We start from the raw sequence: 21,681 nt of genomic DNA on the forward strand, positions 1-21,681 counted from the left end.
ACAGAGTAAAACCCTGTCTCAAAATAAACCAAACCAAACCAAGCAGACATACAAAACCCCCAAAACAAAACAAAAAAACCTAACCAAGACATTGTCTGTCAAAAACATTTTATAACTTAAAATGTCAAGAGGCAAATGTTTTTGCAGAGACAAGAGTGAAAGAGATGACGTCACCCCATCCCCTAGCTAGGTACATGGTTACAAACCTTCATTTCCAGGGCATAACGACAAAAAAGTTTTCTTTCTTTCCTCCTCTGTCTCTCCCCCCGCCACCCCTTCTATGGTTATGGGGAAGGTTTTATTGTAAATAAGAGAGAATATATCCAGAGACATATGGAAGAGTCCAGAACAGAGAGAAAGAGAAGCAGACTGGACAAGGCCAGGGCTTCTGCAAGACAAGGAAGAATAGCCTCAAAGGTTTTCATTTGTATCTGTTAAAACAGTAGTAACCCTTCTTCCTTGACAGTATATTCATACAGGGAAGCCCTGCTCTGTTGTGACCTGTTTTGGGAGAAGAGGATAGTTAAAGCCTCCAACATGCCAGCTGCACATCTCAATCGCCTTTTAAAATTTAGGTTAAGATTTCTTTTTCCCCTTATCTGTCTCTATTGCTGCGGGCCCTGATCCCTTCACTCCACACTTGGAACAGGTGCAGAAGACCGGCAGGCCAGCTCCGCCATCACGGCGGGGCTGTCAGGAGAGAAGGGTCGTACTAACCACGAACTTCTCAAGGCCACTGCCTCCAGGCTGGAAGCTGGAGGGGACAGAAACAGCCAGAGGCTGTGTCGCAGCGGGGAGCTGCGGGACAAGCCCCGGCTGGCAGAGGCCCAAGAGAATCAAGACTCTTCACCGCCGCAGGCCAGCCTAGTTCCCGTAGCCGATCCCGTGCCCGGCTCCAGCCCCGCCCTTCCCCGACCGGTTCCCGCCACAACCTAGATGCCGCCGGGACTCACCCCAGCGCGACCCGTTCCGCCCCGCAGGGTTGCCACAGGAAGTTCACAGACGTCACGTCCGTCCCCGCCCCGCCGACGGTGGCCGAAGGGCTGCGGTAGCCGTCGTGATGTTGCTTTCCCCTGCACTATATTCCCGCCTGGCCGGGGAGCCCGGGGCAGCCGAACCGCTGCCCGTGGAACGGAGCCCTGCGGCTGGGGCGGCGCCCTTCCGATTCGCGCCGCGCCCGGTGCGCTTCCCGCGGGATCACGAGTTCTTCGAGGTGCGTGAAAACCCGGGAGGAAGGTCTCCTGAGCCACCCCCTGGGGACGGGGCCTGGGGGCGGGGCTAGGACTGTTGCTGTGGGCGGGGCTTGTCGGTGTTTGGGGGTGGGATCTGTGACAGGACCTAGGGGCTGGGCTCATCTCTGCTGGTTGGGGTGAGACTCAAAGCTGTAGGGCGGGGTTTCGAAGCCCGGGTCCACCCATGGCTCTTGGCGCGTGTCTTCTGTAGGATGGGGACGTGCAGCGGCACCTGTACTTGCAGGACATGCTCACGCAAGTGTCCGAGACGCCGGAGAAATCTATGTGAGCAGCTTGGATTTGAGGCCTTTTCTCTGCTAGCGGCACCCTGGCTCCTCTCCTTGGACCCCCTTTCCAGATGACACCCTGAGTAGCATCCACCTTGCCTTCGCTCGTGCGTGGCTTGGCAGGTCTTCCCTCCCTTAGTCTATTGGTAAGGTTTGGGGTGGCACAGGAAGCGCTGGACTTATTTCAAGCTCACCAACAGGAATCTGGGTAGGAAGTCCCATTTGAATTCCATGGGTAGGGGGTGGGGGGACGGGACATCCTTCCTCGCCTCCTTTCCCAGGGTGCCTGAGTTCACCTGTCAGGTGGCTGGTTGTTGCCAAGTGTTCGCCGCCCTAGAGGACTACCAGCACCACTACCACATGTTGCATGGAAATACCTGCTCCCTCTGCAGCCGTGCCTTCCCCTCTGGGCATTTGCTGGATGCCCACATCCTGGAATGGCATGACTCTCTGTTTCAGATCCTGGCCCAGAGGCAAAACATGGTGGGTGTCAGCTACACTGGACACGTCTGTAGTGGTGTGGTGACTGGGATTAATTAGACCATAGGGCAGAATGAGAACGGAGGTGACATTTTATCTTCTCTAGTACCAGTGCTTGGTTGAAGGCTGCCCAGAGAAGTTCAAGACCAGTCAAGACCGGAAGGATCACATGGTGAGGCTGCACCTGTACCCTGCGGATTTCCGGTTTGATAAGCCCAAGACAAACAGAGGGTATGTGAGGGACCCAGTCTTAAGCCTGGGAACACTGTAGTCAAGTTTGTTTGTTTTTAGAGACAGGATTTCTCCAATCCATGCCTGTCCTGGACTGGCCTTTGTAGACAAGACTGGCCTCCAACTGCCTCTGCCTCCCCAAGTGCTGGGATTACAGACATGTGCCGCCGCCCCCGGCTCTGACTTAGTTTTTATACACAGATAGCTGAAACTCTGAGGACAGTCAGGTAGTGTGCTTGGGTTATATGTTGTCAGGAGGGCACTTCCTGGCTGGGGGGGGGGGTGGTGGTGGTGCTAGTAGATGCTTATGCTGACCTCTGCCCTGTAAACCCTTCTGAAGCTCCCAGCAGGGGCACTGGGGACTGTCCCACTGTGCGGGCTCTTCACACTTCTCCCACGGGACCTCCTGGTTTTTTCCCTTTGTTTTGTTTTGTTTCTCTGCTTTTACAAACTTGTCAATAATGCTGTCTGTTAGCATGATTGTTTAGACTTCCCTGGGGAAAATAACTTCTGGAATAACTCTTAGAGTAATTCTCCTTTGTTTCCTCTTAAAAAATACTCCTTTTAGTGAACTCTCATAACCACTAGACCTTGCATTGATTGGGGTCGGGGAGACTGCTCATTCTGTGAAATGCATAAGCTTGAGGTTTGATCCCTGACACCTACCCAAAAAAGCCAAGTCTGGTGGTGTGCACATACAATGCTAGCACTGGGATGGGTGTGGAGACAGAGGTCTCTGGGGTTAGGCCAGTCAGCCTAATCTCTGAGCTGCAGGTCCCAGTGAGAGGCCCTGTCTCAAAAAAAACCAAGGTAGATGGCTCCTGGGGAATAACACCTGAGGTTGGCCTCTGTCTGACACACATATGCATACACTGCACACACGGGTATACACACATAAGCACACACACAAAAGAAGAAAAGAAAAGAAAAATTGTGGCCGGGAGTGATGGCTCATGCCCTTAATCCCAGCATTCAGGAAGCAGAGGCAGGCAGATTGCTGTGAGTTCGAGGCCAGCCTGGTCCGTGAGTCTAGGACAGCCAAGGCTACACAGAGAAACCCTGTCTTGGGGGAAAAAAAAAGCATGGATTGGAGCCTGTTTTCCTCACAGCACACTTTGCTGTGTAAAATTAGAGAGCTCTGCATTGCCGAATGCTTCAGGAGAATCTTCCCCATTTCTACAGTGCTGGTAGCTCACTGGTAGCAGTGGCAAGAATCTATGTTACCTAGTTAATTTTGGTAAATCTCACCCTCGTGGAAAGACATTCAGGGGCTGGGAATACAACTGAGCTGTAGAGTTTGGCTCACAATATCCACCTCAGATGGCTCACAACTGCTTGTAACTTGAGCTCCAAGGGATCCAATGCCCTTTTCTGGCCTCCAAGCATTGCACTTATGTGGCACTGAGAAGCACACATGCATACACAGAAATACAAAATAAAAAATCTTAAAGAAAAATACAGGTGGATGCTGAGTGTGGTGGTACATGTCTCTAATCTCACTACTTGGAAGGCAGAGGCAGGCAAATCTCAGAGTTTGAGGCCAGCCTGGTCTACATACCAAGTTCCTCACCAGCTGTCTTTTGTAGGGCAGGTAGGGGAGGTGTCTCACTGTATACCGTGTAACCCTGGCTTACCGGGAACTCACTTTGTAGAACAGGCTATCCTCTCACACTCAACAGAGATCACCTGTCTCTCCCTCCCTAGTCCTGGGGATAAAGGATGCACAACTGCACCTGGCCCTAGCTGTCTTTAAAACGACGAGGGATGGCCGGGCGTGGTGGTACACGTCTTTAATCTCAGGACTCAGGAGGCAGAAGCAGGTGGATCTCTGTGAAGTCAAGGCCAGCCTGGTCTACAAAGAGAGTTCCAGGACAGATAGAGAAACCCTGTCTCAAAAGACCAAAAAAAAAAAGGGGGGGGGGATGAAGAATCATTATATTAAATTTATAAATTATCAGGCTTAGCTATATAAATGTATGACCATTTCATAAAGCATTCTTCTCTTTCCAATAGCCTAAAAATTTCATCAAAACATTAAATAGTGCCAAAATAATTTTTGTTTTTTAATTGCATGGGAAAAAAAAAATAGTGTCTTCCTTGAAAGTTTCTAGGGATCCAGGTAGAAGTGTTGCTCGGTGCTTTGTCCTCTATAGCCCAGCCGTGCCAGCTGCAGCAGACCCATCAGCCAGAGCCCGGATAGATGACAGTGATGCCATGGAAATCTGCTCTGAACCTGCTGCCCCTCCTCCCTGCAGACGGACCTACAGTCACAGGTCAGTGTGTACATCATCTTGTATGTGCTGTGACCCTAGGCTTAAAAGTGGGTGACACTGAATGAGAAGATGTGCTTCATTGCAGGTGACACCTGCAATGTTCTAGTGTCTCTCTTTCCCTATTCCTTGGACCCCAGAGCCCAGCATGCATGCATGCACACACCAGTTGCTGTCATCTTTGCTGGGTGGAAAGGATCTCCTCCTGCACTAGCCTAGCAGATTGTCTTTCTCAGATTGAGCTAACAGATTGAGCTCAGTTACTATTTTGGGAAACATTTTGAATAGTGGGGGTGACAGGGTGGCCCAAGAATCCAAACTGGCAAGAAAATGGACATGTATGTCCCTCAGTTGCCGTCCAGCAGCCATCTTCCCACAGTTCTTCGGGCCTTGGCCTGTGAGTACCCTGCCTGACTGGTGGTTGGGTTTCAACAATGTAGAAACAGGAAACCAATGCCACAGGAACCTCAGCAGGAGCTGGCCTTGCAGGCTAAGGTCTTCTACACAAATGCACGCTGGTAACAGGAAGATATCCCACAGGAAGCAGGTCTGAGACCAGGAGCTGATCCTGAGGCCCAAGAGGGTTCATTCCATTTCCTGAGTATTGCAGAGAGCAAAAGGGGGAACATTCCAGAATACAAATGTGAAGGAAGTACAGACAAGTTGCTGTTATAAGTTGGGCTGTGTGTTGTCAAAAATAATGCCATTGTTTGATATGACCACTTTTCTGTTCCAGAATACCTTCTACTGTCTGTTTTGGCCAGGGTGCAGCCAGAGGGTTTAAAAGCACCAAGAAAAAAAACAAACACCACTGATGGATCCTGGCTAGGAAAGCCAGACAGACTTTTGGGGAGTAGTGTGCCAGGGCCTTCCTCTTGCTTCTGGATAGCTGCCCTGAGCTGGACCCTTGCTACCTCCTTATGTCCGTCTGGTCACGTGGAGCAGCCGGTGGTTAGAAGCTCAGAATCTGAAGATTCCACAAGTAACCAAGACACACTGAAGGCGTGAGGTGGAGAGACTGCCTACCTGCTCCTCAGTGGCTACTCAAAGAATGTCACTATTAAATGTATGAAATAAAAAATTCCACAGATGGCCTCTATTCTCCTCCATGTGTTCCTGAACCAGACAGAAAACGGAATGATCATGAACCATAAGTATTTTGCTTTCAATACCAAGTTTTAGGGAGATCTGTATAGTCTGTATCCCACAGAAGCTGCGAGGGAGGGGTCCAACACAGCCACAGGTGAGTCCAGGATCCTCACTCTGTAAGAGACATCCTTGTTGTACCTGAGTCCTACCCAGCCAGTTAAACCCCAATGGGACATGGTATCTAGAAAGTTGCAGGAGGAAATCCTGGAAGGGGTTTTGGACACACAGCGCAGGAATGATGCGGCAGCTGTGCAGCAGCTATGGAGAGAGCTCACAGGGGTACAGGTGCTGCAGTACGCCTAACCATGCCAGGTCTGTCATTCCTGAGGTATTGGAAGCTTGGAAAAGTCAGACACAGCAGAGCCATCTTCACCAAAACATGACCCATCTACCCAGAAATAAACCAATAACAAGCCCCAGAGGTGTTACAATATCAATTAGTTGTTACTAATGTCAAACAACACCAATCAGAGGTCTGAAAATAAACAATGCACAGCCTACCTCCTGAGAATAAGGGCAGCAGCAACTGCCTATAGTGACAGAATGCGAGGACTGCCAGGGAAGACTCCCGTTGCTGTCACACATGTTCACAGATAAGGAAAGCAGGGGCAGCATCTCACAGAGACCTTCAGAGTTGTCTCCTTTACTGTTTGGTTTGAGATTTAGTTTCATTATGTGCGGGAACACATGAGGGTAGGTGCCTACAGAGGCTCTGATGTGGCTGATAGGACTCCAACTTGGATCCTCTAGAGGAGTAGTGTGTTTTCTCAACTCCTGAGCCATCTCTCCAGCTCAAGAGAGATAGCTTTCAAAAGAGCCAGATGGGAATCCTGGAGTGGGAAGTACTTGAAACTTTAGAAACTCTCCAACGGAGCCCCAGGGAGAGCTGAGTTGGCAGAGAGAAGGATGAGCGACCTGGACAGATCAATAGGAGAGTGCAGGTCAAGGGCCTGGGAAAAGGGAAAACACTAGGTTACGTGGCGTGGCTCTCGTCTGTAACTCCAGCACTGGGAAGGCTGAGAGTTCAAGGCCGGCCTGGGCCACAGAGTAAATCCCAGACTGGAAGAGTGACAAAGAATAGAATAAAACTTTTCATGTATGGTGCTGGGAAAGAGGCAGGGGATGGGGGGGTGGGGGGGCGGGTGGTATTCTACATGTAGAATAGTGAAACCAGGTCCTTGGCTCTTATCTGCACAAAACTCAACCTGGATCAAAAGTCTTAATGTAAGACCTGGATTCTGAAACTGTTAAGAAAGAACAGAGAAAACATATCCGGAGAAAGGCGTGGGTAAGGGCTTTCTGCTAAGACCCTAAGAATGGCAGGAAATCCAGGAGCTGACAAATGAGATTTACAAGAAATAGAAGCTGTACCATGAAGAAAACAGGCAGCCTACAGAATGGGAGGTGCTTCTTGCTGGCTGTCTAATGAGGTATGACTTTCTAGAGCAGGGGTTCTCAACCTGTGGGTCACAAGCTTACCTGGGGGTATGTCACACAGTAGATATTCACACTATGATTCAAAACAGCAAAATTACATTTACAAAGTAGGCTTAGTTTATTATTATCTGAAGCTTGGCAGCTCCTCCTTCGATGAGACCACAGATAATTTCTCCTACTCTTGTAAGGTTCTTGGTATGTACTGAGCTTTCCTGAGATCCTGGCCTCATCTGGGTGATCTTGGGCTGGCAGCCTGTCTTTCCCTTCAAGGTGAGTATGTATTGGAGCTTGACGCTGTGCCCTTCTGCGCCACAGCCTCCCAGGCCAAGGACAGGCTGGCCTGCTCCTGGCAAGCCCCAGCGGGTATGAGCCCAGGGGCGCAACCTCAAGCCTGGCACTTTTGCTGCTGCTGCTGTTGTTGTTGTTTCTGTTGTTTTGTTTTGTTTTCCCAAAACAGGGTTTCTCTGTGTAACAGCCCCGGCTATCCTAGAACCCTGCCAGCTTCTCTCTCCTGGCTGCTGGCATTAAAGGCGTCTCTTTTCATTATTTTATTTTATTTTTTTTTAATATTTTATTTAATTTTTAATGTGCATTGGTGTGAGGCTGTCAGATCTTAGAGTTACAGACAGTTGTGAGCTGCCATGTGGGAGCTGGGAATTGAACCCGGGTCCTCTGGAAGAGCAGGCAGTGCTCTTAACCACTGAGCCATCTCTCCGGCCCCCTCTTTTCATTTTTTTAAATTTCATTTTATTTAATGTTGTATGGGTGGGTGTTTTTCCTGCATGTAGGCCTGTGTACCATGTGCATGCCTGGTGCCTGAGGAGGCCAGAAAAGGGTGTTGGATCCCCTGGGACTGAGTTGCAGATGTTAGTGAGCCACCACGTAGATAGGAGTTAAACCTAGAGCCTCTTGGAGAATAGCCTGTGCTGTCAACCACAGAGCCATAGTCCCAGCCCTGTTTTACTCTTTAAACATTATTGTTTTATGTGTAATGGGTTGTTGCCTGAACGTATATCTGTGTATCACGAGTGTGCCTGGTGCCAGAGGAAACCAAAAGAGGGTGTCAGATCCCCTGAGAATGGAGTTATAGGTAACTATAAGCCAATTGGGAACTGAACCCTGGTCCTCCAGAAGAGCAAACAGTGCTCTTAACCACTAATCCATCTCTACAGCCTCAAGTCCTGCTTTAAAGAAAAAAGAATTGTTTATAATTATATCTGCATTGGGGTATGTGCACATGAGTGCAAGTGCCCTATATGTAGAAGCCAAAGGCGTTGGGTCCCCAGGTGCTAACGTTACAGACAGTTGTGAGATGCCTGATGTGGGTTCTGGAAACCAAGGTCAGCTCCTCTGGAAGAGCAGGAAGTACTCTTAACCACTGAGCCATCTCTCCAGCCACCAAGGTCCTGCTCACCATTCCTCCAATAAGAAAGAGGTGGCCGTGTCCTTAAATGTCCTCCTCATGATCTTTAGTGTCTATTATGTATCAGCTGTGCAGAAATCCCTAGGACCTCTTACATCATCCAGGATCTTAGTCCAATCTGAAGTGTCCCTACTAGAAACACCAACAAGACTGACCAGGCTCCACGTTCTGAGTAACCCACAGCATAGTACCCATGCCCTCAGGTCACTGCACTGGAGGCCTCAGACCAGCACTCCAGACCCAGACCTAGAGGACACAAAGCTTATATGAGTGGCCAGGCCCAGTCTGTTTGGAAGCTAGTGGGTATGTGAGCCCTGGCTCCTTCCCTGGGGGTGATCATGGCTGTTTCCTAGAGCTCAGACAGTACTCTGGCCACCTATACCCACTCAACTTATCCATCAGGTCCCTCTAATGGGACAGATGAGACACTTATGCTCGATGGGTAATCCACAGTCCAATCTTCTGTAGTTAGTCTCTGCCAAATGTCACCTGCATGTCGTGCCCTTTCACTACTTGCTTATTTCTTCTCCTGTCTGTTTCATGCCCAGAAAGACATGCTCCACCCTACATAGCTTTTAAGCCATTTAGTCCAGTGGCTTCCCTGATACAAGTTCCCAAGGGCAAAGCAGGGTCTCCAAGTTTTTCCTCAGTGGTCCAGCTGAAAGGGTTTAGACTGGGAGCCAGGACTCTGGGATTCAGAAGTTCATCCATAAGATGCTGAAAGGATACAGTCTCAGGGATCTGCATCATCACAATAAGGGCACCCTTTCCACAATGGACTCTGGGCCACTACTGGCCTTTGAAGACCCTCGACTCAAAGACATACTGTCTGAGTTCAGATTTGCTCAGTCAGCATGCACAGCTTCAAGTCCTGGCTGGCACCAGCAGAGATCTGAGTCCTGTAATAAAACTGATAGGCTGCTGGGCGTGGTGGCACACACCTTTAATCCCGGCACTCTGGAGGCAGAGGCAGGTGGATCACTGTGAGTTTGAGATCAGTCTGGTCTACAAAGTGAATCCAGGACAGCCAAGGCTACACCGAGAAACCCTGTCCCCCCCAAAAAAACCAAACCAAACCAAACAAACAAAAAACAAAACAACAACAACAAACCCCAAACCTGATAGGCAGCTGTCTCCAGAAAAATGTCAGTCTTGACAGGTGTGCCTCGGCCTTGTCCCCAAAACGAACACTGTTGAGTACCAGGAAGAGCAACTGCTGGTGCGATGTGAAAGTATGGATACATTTTACCAGTTAGACTACCAGAGCCATGTCCACCCTGAAGGGAGGACTCTGGGAAACAGAGTTGGACTGGCTCAGTGGAAGGATGTGAGAAGACTATTGCTTCTGGCTGGATATTTTGGGTCAGAGAGACAAACTAGCAAGCTGGCCACTCAGCTGACCAGCAGTTTCTGCTCAGCCTTTGGTGGCCCCTGCCATCACATGCTCTTGACTGACAGATACAAATCTGCTACACAGATATAGATCCACTATGAGGTGGTAAGGTGGCACACACGCCCTGCTTTCCTGAAATGTATACTCAACTTTCATTTTCCTGTGGCTTCAGGACTGTCAACACACTGCCATGGCTGTGCATGCCTGTGGTCTGTCCAGCGCCACTCAGATACCTCAGATTTGGAAGCAGAGATGGGGCTTAAAAGACAGCAGCTTAGCTGGGTGTGATGGCTTATGTCTGTGATGCCAGGACTAGGTAGGAGAACGGCTTTGAGTCTGAAGCTAACCTGGGCTACACAAGTAGTCCCAGATCAGCCAGGACCTGCAAGAAGCAGACTTGGTGGGGAGATCTCAGGACCCTTCCATCAGATCCTCTGCCCTTCGGTAGTTGCATACCAAGAGATGATCTGACCTCTTGAGAGTGGCAGTAAGGACTGGACTTAAGTTTAAACAGCCTAGGCTGAGGGATTCTGTACAAGCACCTGTGAGAGACAGCGCCATCCCTTGTAGCTACCTTCCACACTCGGCATCCTGTACTGAGCCATTTAACTTTAAAAAAAAAAAAAAAAAAATCACATTGCTGGGCATGATGGTGTATGCCTTTAATCCCAGTACTTGGGAGGAAGAAGAAAGTGGACTTGGAGAATAGCAAGTCCTAGGCCAGTTAGAGCTACCTAGTGGAGATTTTGTCTGAAAACAAAACAAAATATATCTGGTTTCCATTTTCCAAGAGACACAGAGAAATGTCAATGGGTATCAGTAGGCAATTCCATGCGATATCGTCTCTTCTGTTTTGTTTGGAGCAGATGGACCAGTGGAAGTCACAGGACAGCAATTTTCCTGGAGTGGTTACTTGTCCTGGCTTGGCCTGCTGCTGCCCATAGCTCAGTCTTCCCCTTCCTCCCAAACAGAACATCCTAACCCATCCCTCTGCAGCCAGTTGTTCTCTCCAGCTCCAAGGCAGCTGCTGGAAGAAGGGGCTTGTCCATGGTGCTGGGCTGCGACTCCAGGGGACCTTTGTGAGCCCTCAGCATACTCCAGTCTTAAGTCTCGAGATTGTGCCAAAAATCTTACTGTGGAAACAACCACAGGTTTTATCAGTGCCATCAATGGTGATAGGGTTGAGAATCTTAAAGGGGAAATAGGACGGAACAGCTCAGAGATCTGTTTTCTTTCCTCAAATAAAGGTAGAGTAAAGGTAGTGGTCTGGATTCCTAAAACAAGTCCACCGTTTTTTCTAAGGCGCATCAGGAATACAGCGGTCTCTGGCACTCGGGGCAAGTCCTTTGGGACCTTGGGCAGGCCCCGACTCCTACTGCGCCCACGGCAAGGCGACGGGCACTGCTTAACAATCAGTTTCTTCTCTTTATTGGTTGGGCACCTGCTGGCAAGAGGCTTGGGGTTGGTCCCTGCGGCCCCGCTGCCAGCCGCCTTTAGCTTGACAGCTACAGCCCGAGAGTCTCCCCCAGCAGGCTCTTTGCGAAGCCCAGCAGGCCACCCCTACTTCGGCTCTTGGGGGCCAGCGGCACATCACCTCCCCCACTCTTCCACCCTTGCTGCGTTTTGCCTCCAGCTTCTTGAACGTGGCATACTCTAAAAGATAATAACGAAGTAGAACCGGGTAGAACCTAAAACATAGTGCAAAGTCTCCGTTTGATTACAATGTAGCAAATTTGGTTAGAGTGAGAGTAATTGCTAAGCTTCTTCCTAGTGGTCCCGTTTCTTTCTTGGGGGGGGGGGTGTTTTTGTGTCGGGTGGGGGTGGGGCGAGTGAGATACAAGGAGCACGCCCAGAAGCACTTTGTCGGCTGCTTTGTATGAAGTAGGAAGAGCTATTTTTGTCCATTTCAAGGACTGTATGAAGCTGTGTTTTCTTTCAGAAAACAGATTGGTGTGAACACGATTTCAGGAAGACTTAAAATATTTGCAAGCTGCCTACAAACAGGCTCCAGTCATCAAATATAACATTGTATAAACAGGGAAAAGAAAAGAAAAGCCCGAAAAACTAAAATGAAAGGAATACCTAAAAGTCAGAAGTTACCAGGATCATCAGCGACAGGAGGAATCGTGGTGCAGGCCTGAGCTCAAGAGGTTAGGACTTGGTTCCCTGGTCTAAGACAGGTAGTACATGCCATAAGCCGCAACCGGCCCGGCGAGGATCCCAGGAACTGCGCTGCCGCCGAAAGTGGCCGCGGAGCTGTGCAGCTGGGTACCCAGTGGGAAGGGCAAGGCGAACGCTGGCAGTAGTGGCTTGGCTGCCAGCTTCAGCTTTTCCAGCTCAGCCTCCTGCAGCCGCTTGGCCTTGGCTCGTCGGTTCTGAAACCAGATCTTGACCTGAGTCTCGGTGAGACTTAAGCTGCTGGAGAACTCCGCGCGCTCCGCGATGGATAAGTACTGCTTCTGGTGAAACTTGCGCTCAAGCGCCAGGAGCTGCGCGGTGGTGAAGGGCGTCCGTGGCTTGCGGTTGGTTTTGTGTTTGCGGAGGGTGCAGGGTGGAGGGCTGGGGGCACCTGAAAGGAAAGAAAAGCACCGGGCGAGCGCTCAAATTCTGGCTGCATACCCTTACCCCGACATCACCCCCACTTCTAAAAATGAAGATTGGTGCTCCGCGCCTCCGTGACTGCTCGGCTCAAAGGAACGAGATCCCCAAAGCCACGTGGATAAGCAAAGCAAGGGGGCAGGGAAGTGAAGGGGGCGCTCTAGACTCAGGCCTGCACTCCGAACTTGTGACCTCGCACCCCAAGGAAACTGGGGACCCGCCAGTTGGAAAAAGAGCGAAGCTGGGCATAGAGGCGGCTGCAATAACTGAGGATAAGTAGAGGCCAGGGCTCAAATCAATCAGGCGTGTGCAAAGCGGGCAAGAGGTGCAGGAGAGTGAGTGAACCGGAGTAGAAAAGCATTAGGAATGTCTGTTCTGGGCTGTGAACCTCGCCCAGGAAAAGACGTGGACGTGGCTGTTGGGCCTATGCGCAACGTCGGGCTCCCGTCGCCAGTTATCTTTGCGCTCGGATTGAGCCTGTTACTGACTAGGAATTAAGTTCAGAGCCACAGCGCGTTTCCCCCTCCCTGGACTTCCAAGCCTTGACAGCGCGCGCGCTTTTCAGGGCCTGGGACCTGGAGATTGAGCACTTACGTGGGGGGCACGTGTGCGCGAGCGGTGGGGGCCAGGCTCCGGGCTTCGAAACGCCTGGCGCCCCTTCCTCCCCCAGTTCCCCAGGCTCGGAACCCCGTACGTGCTCAGCCTCCAGCAGTGACTCAACGCTGAAGGGGAGTGGTCCGTGCCCTACGTGGTCCCCGCCGCGCGCTCCGAGCCCCGCCGAGTCCATATCCTGTGCTGCCTGGGCCATGCATGGGATGGCGGATGCTGGGCTAGCTGCCCAATTGGGACCCGTGGGACACAGCAGCGGCTTTTCCCCCCCAGAGTCTTGGGCTAGGTGCTTCTCGGGCCCCTCCGCACCCTATAAAAAGGTAGCACCGCTTTCATGCGCCGCTACCCAATGATCGTTTCTGCCTATGTGAGGTCCTTAGTACGGGTTGGATTCACTGCTTTCGGGGGGCGGGACCGACAGAGAGGGGTGGGGCGCTGCCTGGGAACAGAGTGCCCAGAGACTTGGGGTAGCATTGTCCACGCCCGCGTCAGGCTTTCAGGACCTACTGCGGTCTGTGGGAGTGCTTACTGAGCTCCTCCTGCAGGAAAGGCTGAGGGAGTCCCCAGGCACGGGAGAAAAGATGGCCTCAGTCTCCTAGCGCGGATGAATAGACTGCGAGCGCGTAAGGTGTAGCCACGTCTAGGCATCAGTTGATCTTGCTGGGATGGTGATCCTCAGCGCTTCGGCAGAGCGCGCAGCTCTTGCCTCTCACAGTGATGTTTAATGAGGCTGGTCTATTCTTGCTGCGTCCCAGGCTTGAGCCTGTTTTAGTCATAGCTTCTCTCTGCCCCCTGGTGTTCGAATGAGACCAACACGACCCTGCTTCTGATCTCTTGAGATCAAGTTGTGGTGTCTTGTTCTCGGGTCTCTCTCTTCGGGCTCCCAGAGCCTCCAAACATTTTCTGGGCCATTAGCAACTTCGAAGGCTAAGCTTCTGTTCCGGTTTGGGCCAGGAACCAGCTAGAAAGACACGTCGTGGATCCGGAAGGGAAGGTGGTGGAGATAGACCTCTTAGAGGAAGCTAAGACCCTAGCCCAGGCTGCAGGCGCCTCAGGCTGCTCAAAGCCGGGAGTCAACAACTGGATACTGGGTGCATTTGTCTTCTGGTGCCCTGTGTTTGTCCGGCTGAGTCGCTGATACACATTCACAAAAGGCCCCCAGAGAGGGAGGGGTCTTTTCCCCCACCCCACCCTGCGACCTGGACAAGCAGAATGCGAACCTCCGGAGCTCTTGAAGGCTCCTGAAAACCCCAGCTGAGGAGTCTCTCGGTTTAGGAACGGTGGGGCTGAGGCCAAATGGAGTCCCTCGCTCCTTGGCTATGCTTTTCCCCCAACCCCATGGCACTTTTGGGTTAAAAAACAAACAAACAAACAAAAAACAAAAACAAAACAAAACAAAAAAAACCAAAAAAACGTTCTTTTACACTGCAAAGCAAACTGTGGTGCTGCAGTCTCTTTCCATAGGAAGAAACCCGGACTCGGGTTTTAGAATACATCGGAGATTGATTTAGGAAATCAAGTCAGATTACTATCCTAGAGCACACAATCAGGAGTCTAAATCTCACTATAATAATTTGTTTTAGACATTCAAAGCTACTTTAATGGAGCACCGTTTGGGGGCTCAGTTTAATTGCTGAGCTCAGCCAGAGGAACTAATTTGAAAGTTGTTCTTCATGTAAATTTTAAAGCTGCGGGGGCTGGAGAGATGGCTCAGAGGGTAAGAGCACTGGCTGCTCTTCCAGAGGTCCTGAGTTCAATTCCCAGCAACCACATGGTAGTTTACAATTATCTATACTGGGATCTGATGCTCTCTTCTGGCATGTAGGTGTGTGTGCAGATACAGTCCTTACATAAAATAAATAGATCTTCCACAAAAAAAAAAAAAAAAAAAAAAAAAACCTTAAAAAAAAAAAAAAAAAAAAAAAAATTTTAAAGCTGCTCAAAGGGGCTAGCAGAAGGTTCCTGGCTGGCTAGGCCTGGCGTCTGATCAGTTCTTCCTATGTCCCCAGCCTGACCAGACTGTTGCTTTCATAGAAGGCAGCTGTGCTCACCACTAGGCTACCAACACTTGTGTGTTGCTCTCTAATGTAACAAAGATGTTCTGAGTTGATTGGTGACAATTGCGTCATTAAAACGCTGGCATGTTCAAAGAAGCTAAACAAACAAACAAAAGGAACGAAGGACAACTTGCCTGGGCCTGCCCGACTGGAGGATGCAAGAGTCTGTGCTTTGGTCTGGCCAGGGAAAGGGACAGGGTTATGGGCCAGCAGCAGGTCTGTTGGGCAGGGTCCTTCCTGCCAACCAGTGCACAGCCTGACCTGAAGCTCTCACCATCCCCAGTTTCCTAGAGGGATGCTGATGTCAGTTCTGAGCAGTTCTAACCAGTGCAAGCCAGACTGGCTCCTGAATGGTAAAAGCACCAGCTAAGAGACAAGGGATGGGGGAGGGGGAGGCAGGAAGAAAGAAAGAACCAGAAGAGAGGCAGGAAGGAGGGAAGAGGAGAGAGGAAATCTCTTCTAATAGACAGGAAGACCTAGACCTCAGTACAGCACAAACAAGCCCCCCACAGGATAGCTGCAGTTTCCTCTCTCCCATTCCATACACAAATGACCTGGCTAGCAGGGTCCGAGTGGAAGAATATGAAGGGACTCTTTCTGCCAACATAGCGAATTTTCTTGTTGAAATTGAAATCCCACGTGCATAGGGAGGCATCACTGTCTCTGGCCAGTGGAAGGGATGGAGATGCCTATAGGCACCAGACCTTCCAGCAAGTGTATTTAATATGCACACACATATACTTATAATAGGACGCCCAGGCACAGCCATATCCCATCTGTGCCTAGAAGTGATGGCAAGCCCTTTACGTTCCCCTTGCCTCTCCTTGGCAAACACTTCCACCATTTTAGAGGTGCAGTTTTCTTCCAGCGTTGAGGTTCCTCTGGCTGCTGACTTTGGAGAGAAAGAATGCATGAGTGCAGAGAGCACGGCTCAGAAGGGCTTTCTAGTGAGGTGAGGTTCCTGAGGAAGAGCCTGCTGTGGGAGCCACCTTTATAGCACTTGACAGAATTAAGGAAGAAGTGTTCCTTCCATTTGCCTCAGACAGAGATGACAGCTTGATGATGCATTTCAGCATGCATATTAGGCCCTCATCAGATGATTTGATCTGTATGAAGAAAGTGTCACCACACCACTGAAGATTCAGCCCCCTTTGGACCTCAGTGACTTGTGCCCAGCCCTTGAAGGAATCAACCCTGCAAGGTTTTTTTTTTTTTTTTCCCCTCCCCGCTACCTAACAGGCAGCCATATGTAGTCATCACTTTGTGGGGAATGGACCCATGGCTGGACAGGCCTCGTGCAGGCTGTTGACTCTCATGCCTCATTCCAGGTGGAGTCACTTGTTTCAGCTTGGTTACAAGGGTTAAGGAAACGTCAAGTGGGAAGCCAGCAGTCTGTGGCTTCTAAGTCATTGCCGTTGGTTGTGGCCCTAGACAGCATCGCTTCATAGCAAGGGCCATGCATTCCCTGAGAATATATTGGAGATTTCCTTCACGGCTTGTTGAAAAAGTGCTTCAAGCACAAAGGGGGTGTTTTACTCAGGACTCTGTAAAGACAAAGATCAGTTCAGAGGAGCTCTGGCAGCTAGCAGGTATGAGGAGGAACACCCTGGAAAATGAGGCACCTTGCTGGGCACGGTGGCGCACATCTTTAATCTCAGCACTCGGGAAGCAGAGACAGGAGGGTTGATGTGAGTTCGAGGCTAGCCTGGTCTACAGAGTGAGTCCAGAACAGCCAAAGCTACACAGAGAAACCTTGTCTTGAAAAACCAAAAAGGAAAAAAATAAAAAGAGGCACCTTAGGATATGAAATGCACAGATGAGACATAAGATAATAAAGGACTTGGGATTGCAAAGTCATCATTGCATGAAAATGCATGTCTAAGAGATAAGTGTTGGGAGAGGGAAGGTTTTATTGAAGATGTCAACAACCTGGAAAGAGCAGACTGATGACTTGTGTCACCACTTTAGATCTTGAGAAAGTAAAGATGTTTATGAATCAGGAGCAGCAAATGTACATAAACCTTTCCTCAGACCTTAAGTCTGGTGTTAACTTAAGATAGCAAACTCCATGCAGGGCGTTCTTGCATTCTCTTGAGGACAGAACGGTCCCACTTTGAGTCAGTTCTGTGGTTGGGAATTGATTTCTGTAATCAGATCAGAAAAACAAGCAAGACCACAGGGATGTAGAGAAAGACTAACTCCTGGGCTCGAGAAAGGGAAGCAGGAGCAAAGTAAGATGAAGCCACTGGTGGCCACAGCTCCCTCCCTGGTCCTTTCCATAGAACCTGGCCCAAATATTAGGGCAATGAAAGAGCCAGGCACAGCATGAAAAGAGAGGTGTCTGGACTTCTCAGTCCATCCCAGTAAGTAATACTGAGGCTAAGGGCAATAAATAGCTGTGGGTCTTCAGGGTAAGGCCTGTTTGACGTACCCTGAAGTGTAAGAAGTGGGCTTTGGGGATACTCTTTTAGTTGTGGGTCAATTTTGTTCAAATTTAATTTTATTTGGTTTCGCAAGACAGAGTTTCTCTGTGGAACAGTGTCCTGGCTGTCCTGGACTAGCTTTGTAGACCAGGCTGGTCTCAGACTCACAGAGATCCACCTGCCTCTGCTTCCCAAGTGCTGGGATTAAAGGCGTGGGCCACCACACGTGGCTTAAAGGAAAGCATTTATTTGAGATAGTAAGTAAGTAACTGTATTACAGTTTCGGGGGCTTATCCCATTATCATCATGGCAGGAGCATGGCAGCAGGCAGGCAGGCTGGCAGGGTGCTGGAGAAGCAGCTGAGAGCTACATCCTGAACTGGAGGGAGGAAGGGAGGGAGAGGAGTGGTGGTGGGGGTGTGGGGGGTGTGGAAGTGTGTGTGTGGGGGGGATGGGACTCTGCTAGATAAGGTAGAAGTCTGACTTCTCCAGATAGCCGGTTTGTGCTCGGGTCTAGGAAGGTGGACTCCCTTTTCTCAGTGGGGTTCTCACTCCATCTGCTCTGGTAACCCCAGATTTTGTAAGGAGTATCACATAGTCCTTAAGGAAGGTTACAGGACTTTCCTGATAAGAGAATTCCTAGAAGTATCCCACCTTATGCTGAGGAGATCCCAGCCTCCAGCAAATGACCTCTAATCCTACCAAGAAATTATCCCTTCATCCACAGGATAATTAAGTACTGTTTTCTCCTTCTTGTGATAGGACCCCGTGTTACTGCATGTAAACGAGTTATTGTACCACTGTGTGTAGGTTCAGTATCCTGGTACCCTTAGCCCTATCAAGCCCCTCCCCGCTGCCCAAGGTTTATAAATAAAGGCTGGCCGGCTTGCTCCGGGACTCTCTTGCTTGCCATTCCTTCACCATGATCATTTGGGACTCCATTTATTCTGCTGCTGGATGACCCGGTGGTCAGGCAGCAATGGTGGAACTGCCTTTGCAGCTGCTGGGGCCTGGTCCATTACCACTGCTAGCTCTGCTAGCCCATGAAGCATCACTAGGCCTGCATCTCACTGGGGCTGCCTGCCAGGGGGTTTCCAACATCTGCCTGCTTCCTCTGCTGTGCTTAGCACAGCTGCTCAAACGAGGAGCTGTGACTCTTCGGTATCATCACGGGCTTAAGAGCTAAACTGTAACACTCTGTGGAAAACTCCTTTTCCATCTCCCCCAGGGAGACCAGGAACCTGGCTTCATAGTGTCTGGACTGACCCACTGGTGTGGAGACACAGGCTGCCCTGCTGGGACACTGAGTGACAGAGAGGCTGGGTCTGTCATGGGCTTTTTGGAACCTCAAAATCCATCCCCAGTGACAGGCTTCCCCCAACAAACCCTCACTTCTTGGTCCTTCTCAAATAGCCTGTTCCATTCCCTGGTGACTAAGCATTCAAATATATGAGCCTATGGAGAGGGCACATTCTTATCCAAACCACTTCTGCCGGCCTGGAGCTTGCTGTGTATGAACTGCCAGAGATCCCCCGACTTTTACCTGTGCTGCAATGAAATGTGCGTGCTGCCACAGCCAGCTCTGTATTCCTGCATTCTGTTCTGGGGCAGTCACAGCATTTGGAAGCACGCTGGTCCTTGCAGGTCTTTCTTTTAAGATTTCTTAGACAGGCTGCCACAGTGCTGGCCCACCAGGGCCAGTTGTCCTGTGTGCGTTCTGCCCACAGCCCTTAGATCCCAGCTAGACTTGGAGGACATTGTAAGAAGACCTCTTTCCCACAGCTTTCTGTCACTACAACAAAATACCTAAGCTAGGGCTTCCAAAGTTTCAGGCCATAGTCATTTGACCCTGTTGTTTCTGACAGAACAGTATGATGGGCACATGTGGTGGAGCAAAAACTGCTCACTTTGGGGGCAAGCAGTAAGAGGGATGATGTGTCAGAGTCAGGACGCCTCCTTTAAGGGCACACCTCCACCCAGACCCATCTCCTACAAAGAGCGTACAACCTCTCAGTAGTGCCACGCGTTTGGTAAATGAGCCTTCAGTGTTATAGAATTTTTAGGGTCAAAACCTAGGCTCTGGAAGTCCCAACAAACTAGACTTGACCAGTCATCTCTAATATGCTGAGACAGGTTGTTGTTGTTGTTGTTGTTGTTGTTATTACTACTACAATGATGAAAAGAAGAGAAAGGGATTCATTCAGTGTGGCCACATTCCTCATGGTCATATTAACTGTAATAATTGTTGAGGAGAGGAAACTATGGGTCAGAGCTGCCTGCAAGTTGTGCGGGCAGCTCTAGAAATGCAGCCTTTGTGAGCTCTAATCTGTAGTGCTATAGTGGGGTGGGCTTTTCCAAGACACGGCTCCCTTTGAGTCACCCAGACTCCTGTAAATAACCCCCAACCCATATTCTTGTAAGGCACTCTATCTTAGAATAGTTCCTTTGGTCTGCCTGTGCCCCTTCCTCCCCCCTTTTAGTGTGAATACACCTTTGTTCTCATCTCCCTAGTGCTGGGATAGAGGTGGAGTCGGGTGGTGGATCGATCACACAATACCAGCTCAGAAGGTGTGATGAGTCCCCAAAGACTTTAGATGGGAGGGCTAATCTCCTCAGATACCCAGTGCCTAGAGCCAGCTAATGGCTGAGGCTTGGGCAGCCTTCCTTGTGTCCTGTGGCTCTACTTTCTGTACAGCCAGGTCCATGAGTCCATCTGCCTTCCCTTCCTTCCATTCAGCCATGAGCCAATTGGGCTCCAGAATCTATTCCAGGTATCTTCAGATTGTTTAACTCTTGCTGGTTAGCTCCTGATACACAGGTGATGGGGAGAAAAAAAAATCAGGATTATTCTTGGGTCTGTAAGCCAAAAGAGTTGTTTTCTGAGGCATTGCAAAATAAATAAATTGTGATCAAGCCTTGAAGTAAGAACATATTTGTGGTCATAATGGGTGACAGTCCTTCCCCTAATCTCTGATGAGGAGGCCCTCGGGCCGGGGGTGGGGGGCTGGGGGTTAGAGTAACAGGCTAGAACGTCCCTGGAGAGTGGTCCCAAGAGGAGATCTCTCACCTGGAGAGAAGCAGTGTTGCTTTTCAGAGTGATGGGAAGAAGAAGCATGCATCTCCTCATGTGACAGACAGCACAGATCCTCCTACTTCTGGACCCCCACCCCCACGCCCCGGAAGTTCCCATAGCTACTAGTCCCCAGGATGGTCTTAACTCTATCCTACCCCTGGACTCCTAGAATCTCAGGAGCAGGAACGTGGGGACCACAAAGGACTACCTCAAACCCTCCTCCGGTGCACAGAGACAGTACTGAGCATTCAGGTGTGCTGAACATCAAAACCTGTAACCAGACGGGTATGAAAGCTCTCAGGCTGCAGGCCAGGGGGCGGGGTGCAGTTATTCACAGAAATGTCTGTAGCATCCTGGTGGAGGTTGGTTGGTCCTGTGGGTTAAGGGCAAGGGTGCTTGTGGTCAGCGAGAATCCTGAGAAGTGAGGGTGGAGGCAGGGCTTCTTGATTTGAAGATATCCCAGAGTCCTGATTCCCTAGCCTTGCCAACGTGTTGGGGAGGGACGCCCTCAGGTAAGCACAGAACGGGGTGAGGAGAGGTCAGAGAATGCCCTTTGGATTCTGCCTTCTCACTGTCAAGGGAACTCCCAGCCTATCCTGTCCCCTTGAGCCTGTTCCCCACCCCCTCCATGCCCTGCTAGGTGGTGGTAAGTGAGGTGGGCAGTGCTTGTCCCTTTCACAGGCAGCTCCACCAAGCCAGCACGCCCTAAGATCCTGGCTCTACTTCCAGCCTTGTAGAGAATCCCTGTGGCCACTGCACCCTGCCACTTCACTGGCGTCTGTAACCGAATTTTTGTCCCAACGTGCTGACGGCCGCGCCCCCAGCGGCTGCCAGATGTTGTGAGCGTCCGGCTCCTTTAATCACTGCCCGGCGGCTGCGGGCGCTTTGTTCCGGGTTCGGCAGGATTCTCCCAGGCGGCCCCGCCGCGCTGGGCACTGTTCAAAGGACCTGGATAAACAGGCTGTACACTGCTCGGACAAAGCAAGGCCGTCTCCGGCGGGGCGGGACCTGGGGAATCCG

General features: G+C 50.4%; 2 protein-coding genes across 3 annotated transcripts; one reads left to right on the plus strand and one right to left on the minus strand.

Annotated features, from left to right (window-relative positions):
- Positions 1-985: 985 nt before the first annotated feature.
- Znf511 (zinc finger protein 511) lies at positions 986-5,535 on the plus strand. Its single transcript, XM_051145559.1, has 6 exons — positions 986-1,213; positions 1,444-1,517; positions 1,801-2,002; positions 2,106-2,230; positions 4,384-4,503; positions 5,237-5,535. The coding sequence occupies exons 1-6, from the start codon at positions 1,061-1,063 to the stop codon at positions 5,313-5,315; spliced, it is 753 nt and encodes a 250-aa protein (XP_051001516.1). The 5' UTR covers positions 986-1,060; the 3' UTR covers positions 5,316-5,535.
- A 6,538-nt stretch (positions 5,536-12,073) lies between these two features.
- Positions 12,074-13,350, minus strand: Ventx (VENT homeobox). Of its 2 annotated transcripts, none has more exons than XM_051145561.1 (2): positions 13,095-13,350; positions 12,074-12,471 (listed from the first exon to the last, which is right to left on the minus strand). In XM_051145561.1, exons 1-2 carry the CDS (start codon positions 13,306-13,308, stop codon positions 12,074-12,076), a joined length of 612 nt encoding a protein of 203 aa, XP_051001518.1. In that variant the 5' UTR covers positions 13,309-13,350. The 2 variants fall into 2 exon arrangements, with proteins under 2 accessions (XP_051001518.1, XP_051001517.1); XM_051145560.1 differs by having other exon boundaries at positions 12,313-12,473; positions 13,029-13,334.
- Between the last annotated feature and the right edge of the window lie 8,331 nt (positions 13,351-21,681).

Source organism: Acomys russatus, chromosome 5 (assembly GCF_903995435.1).
Source record: "Acomys russatus chromosome 5, mAcoRus1.1, whole genome shotgun sequence".
Taxonomy (NCBI): Eukaryota; Metazoa; Chordata; class Mammalia; order Rodentia; family Muridae; genus Acomys; species Acomys russatus.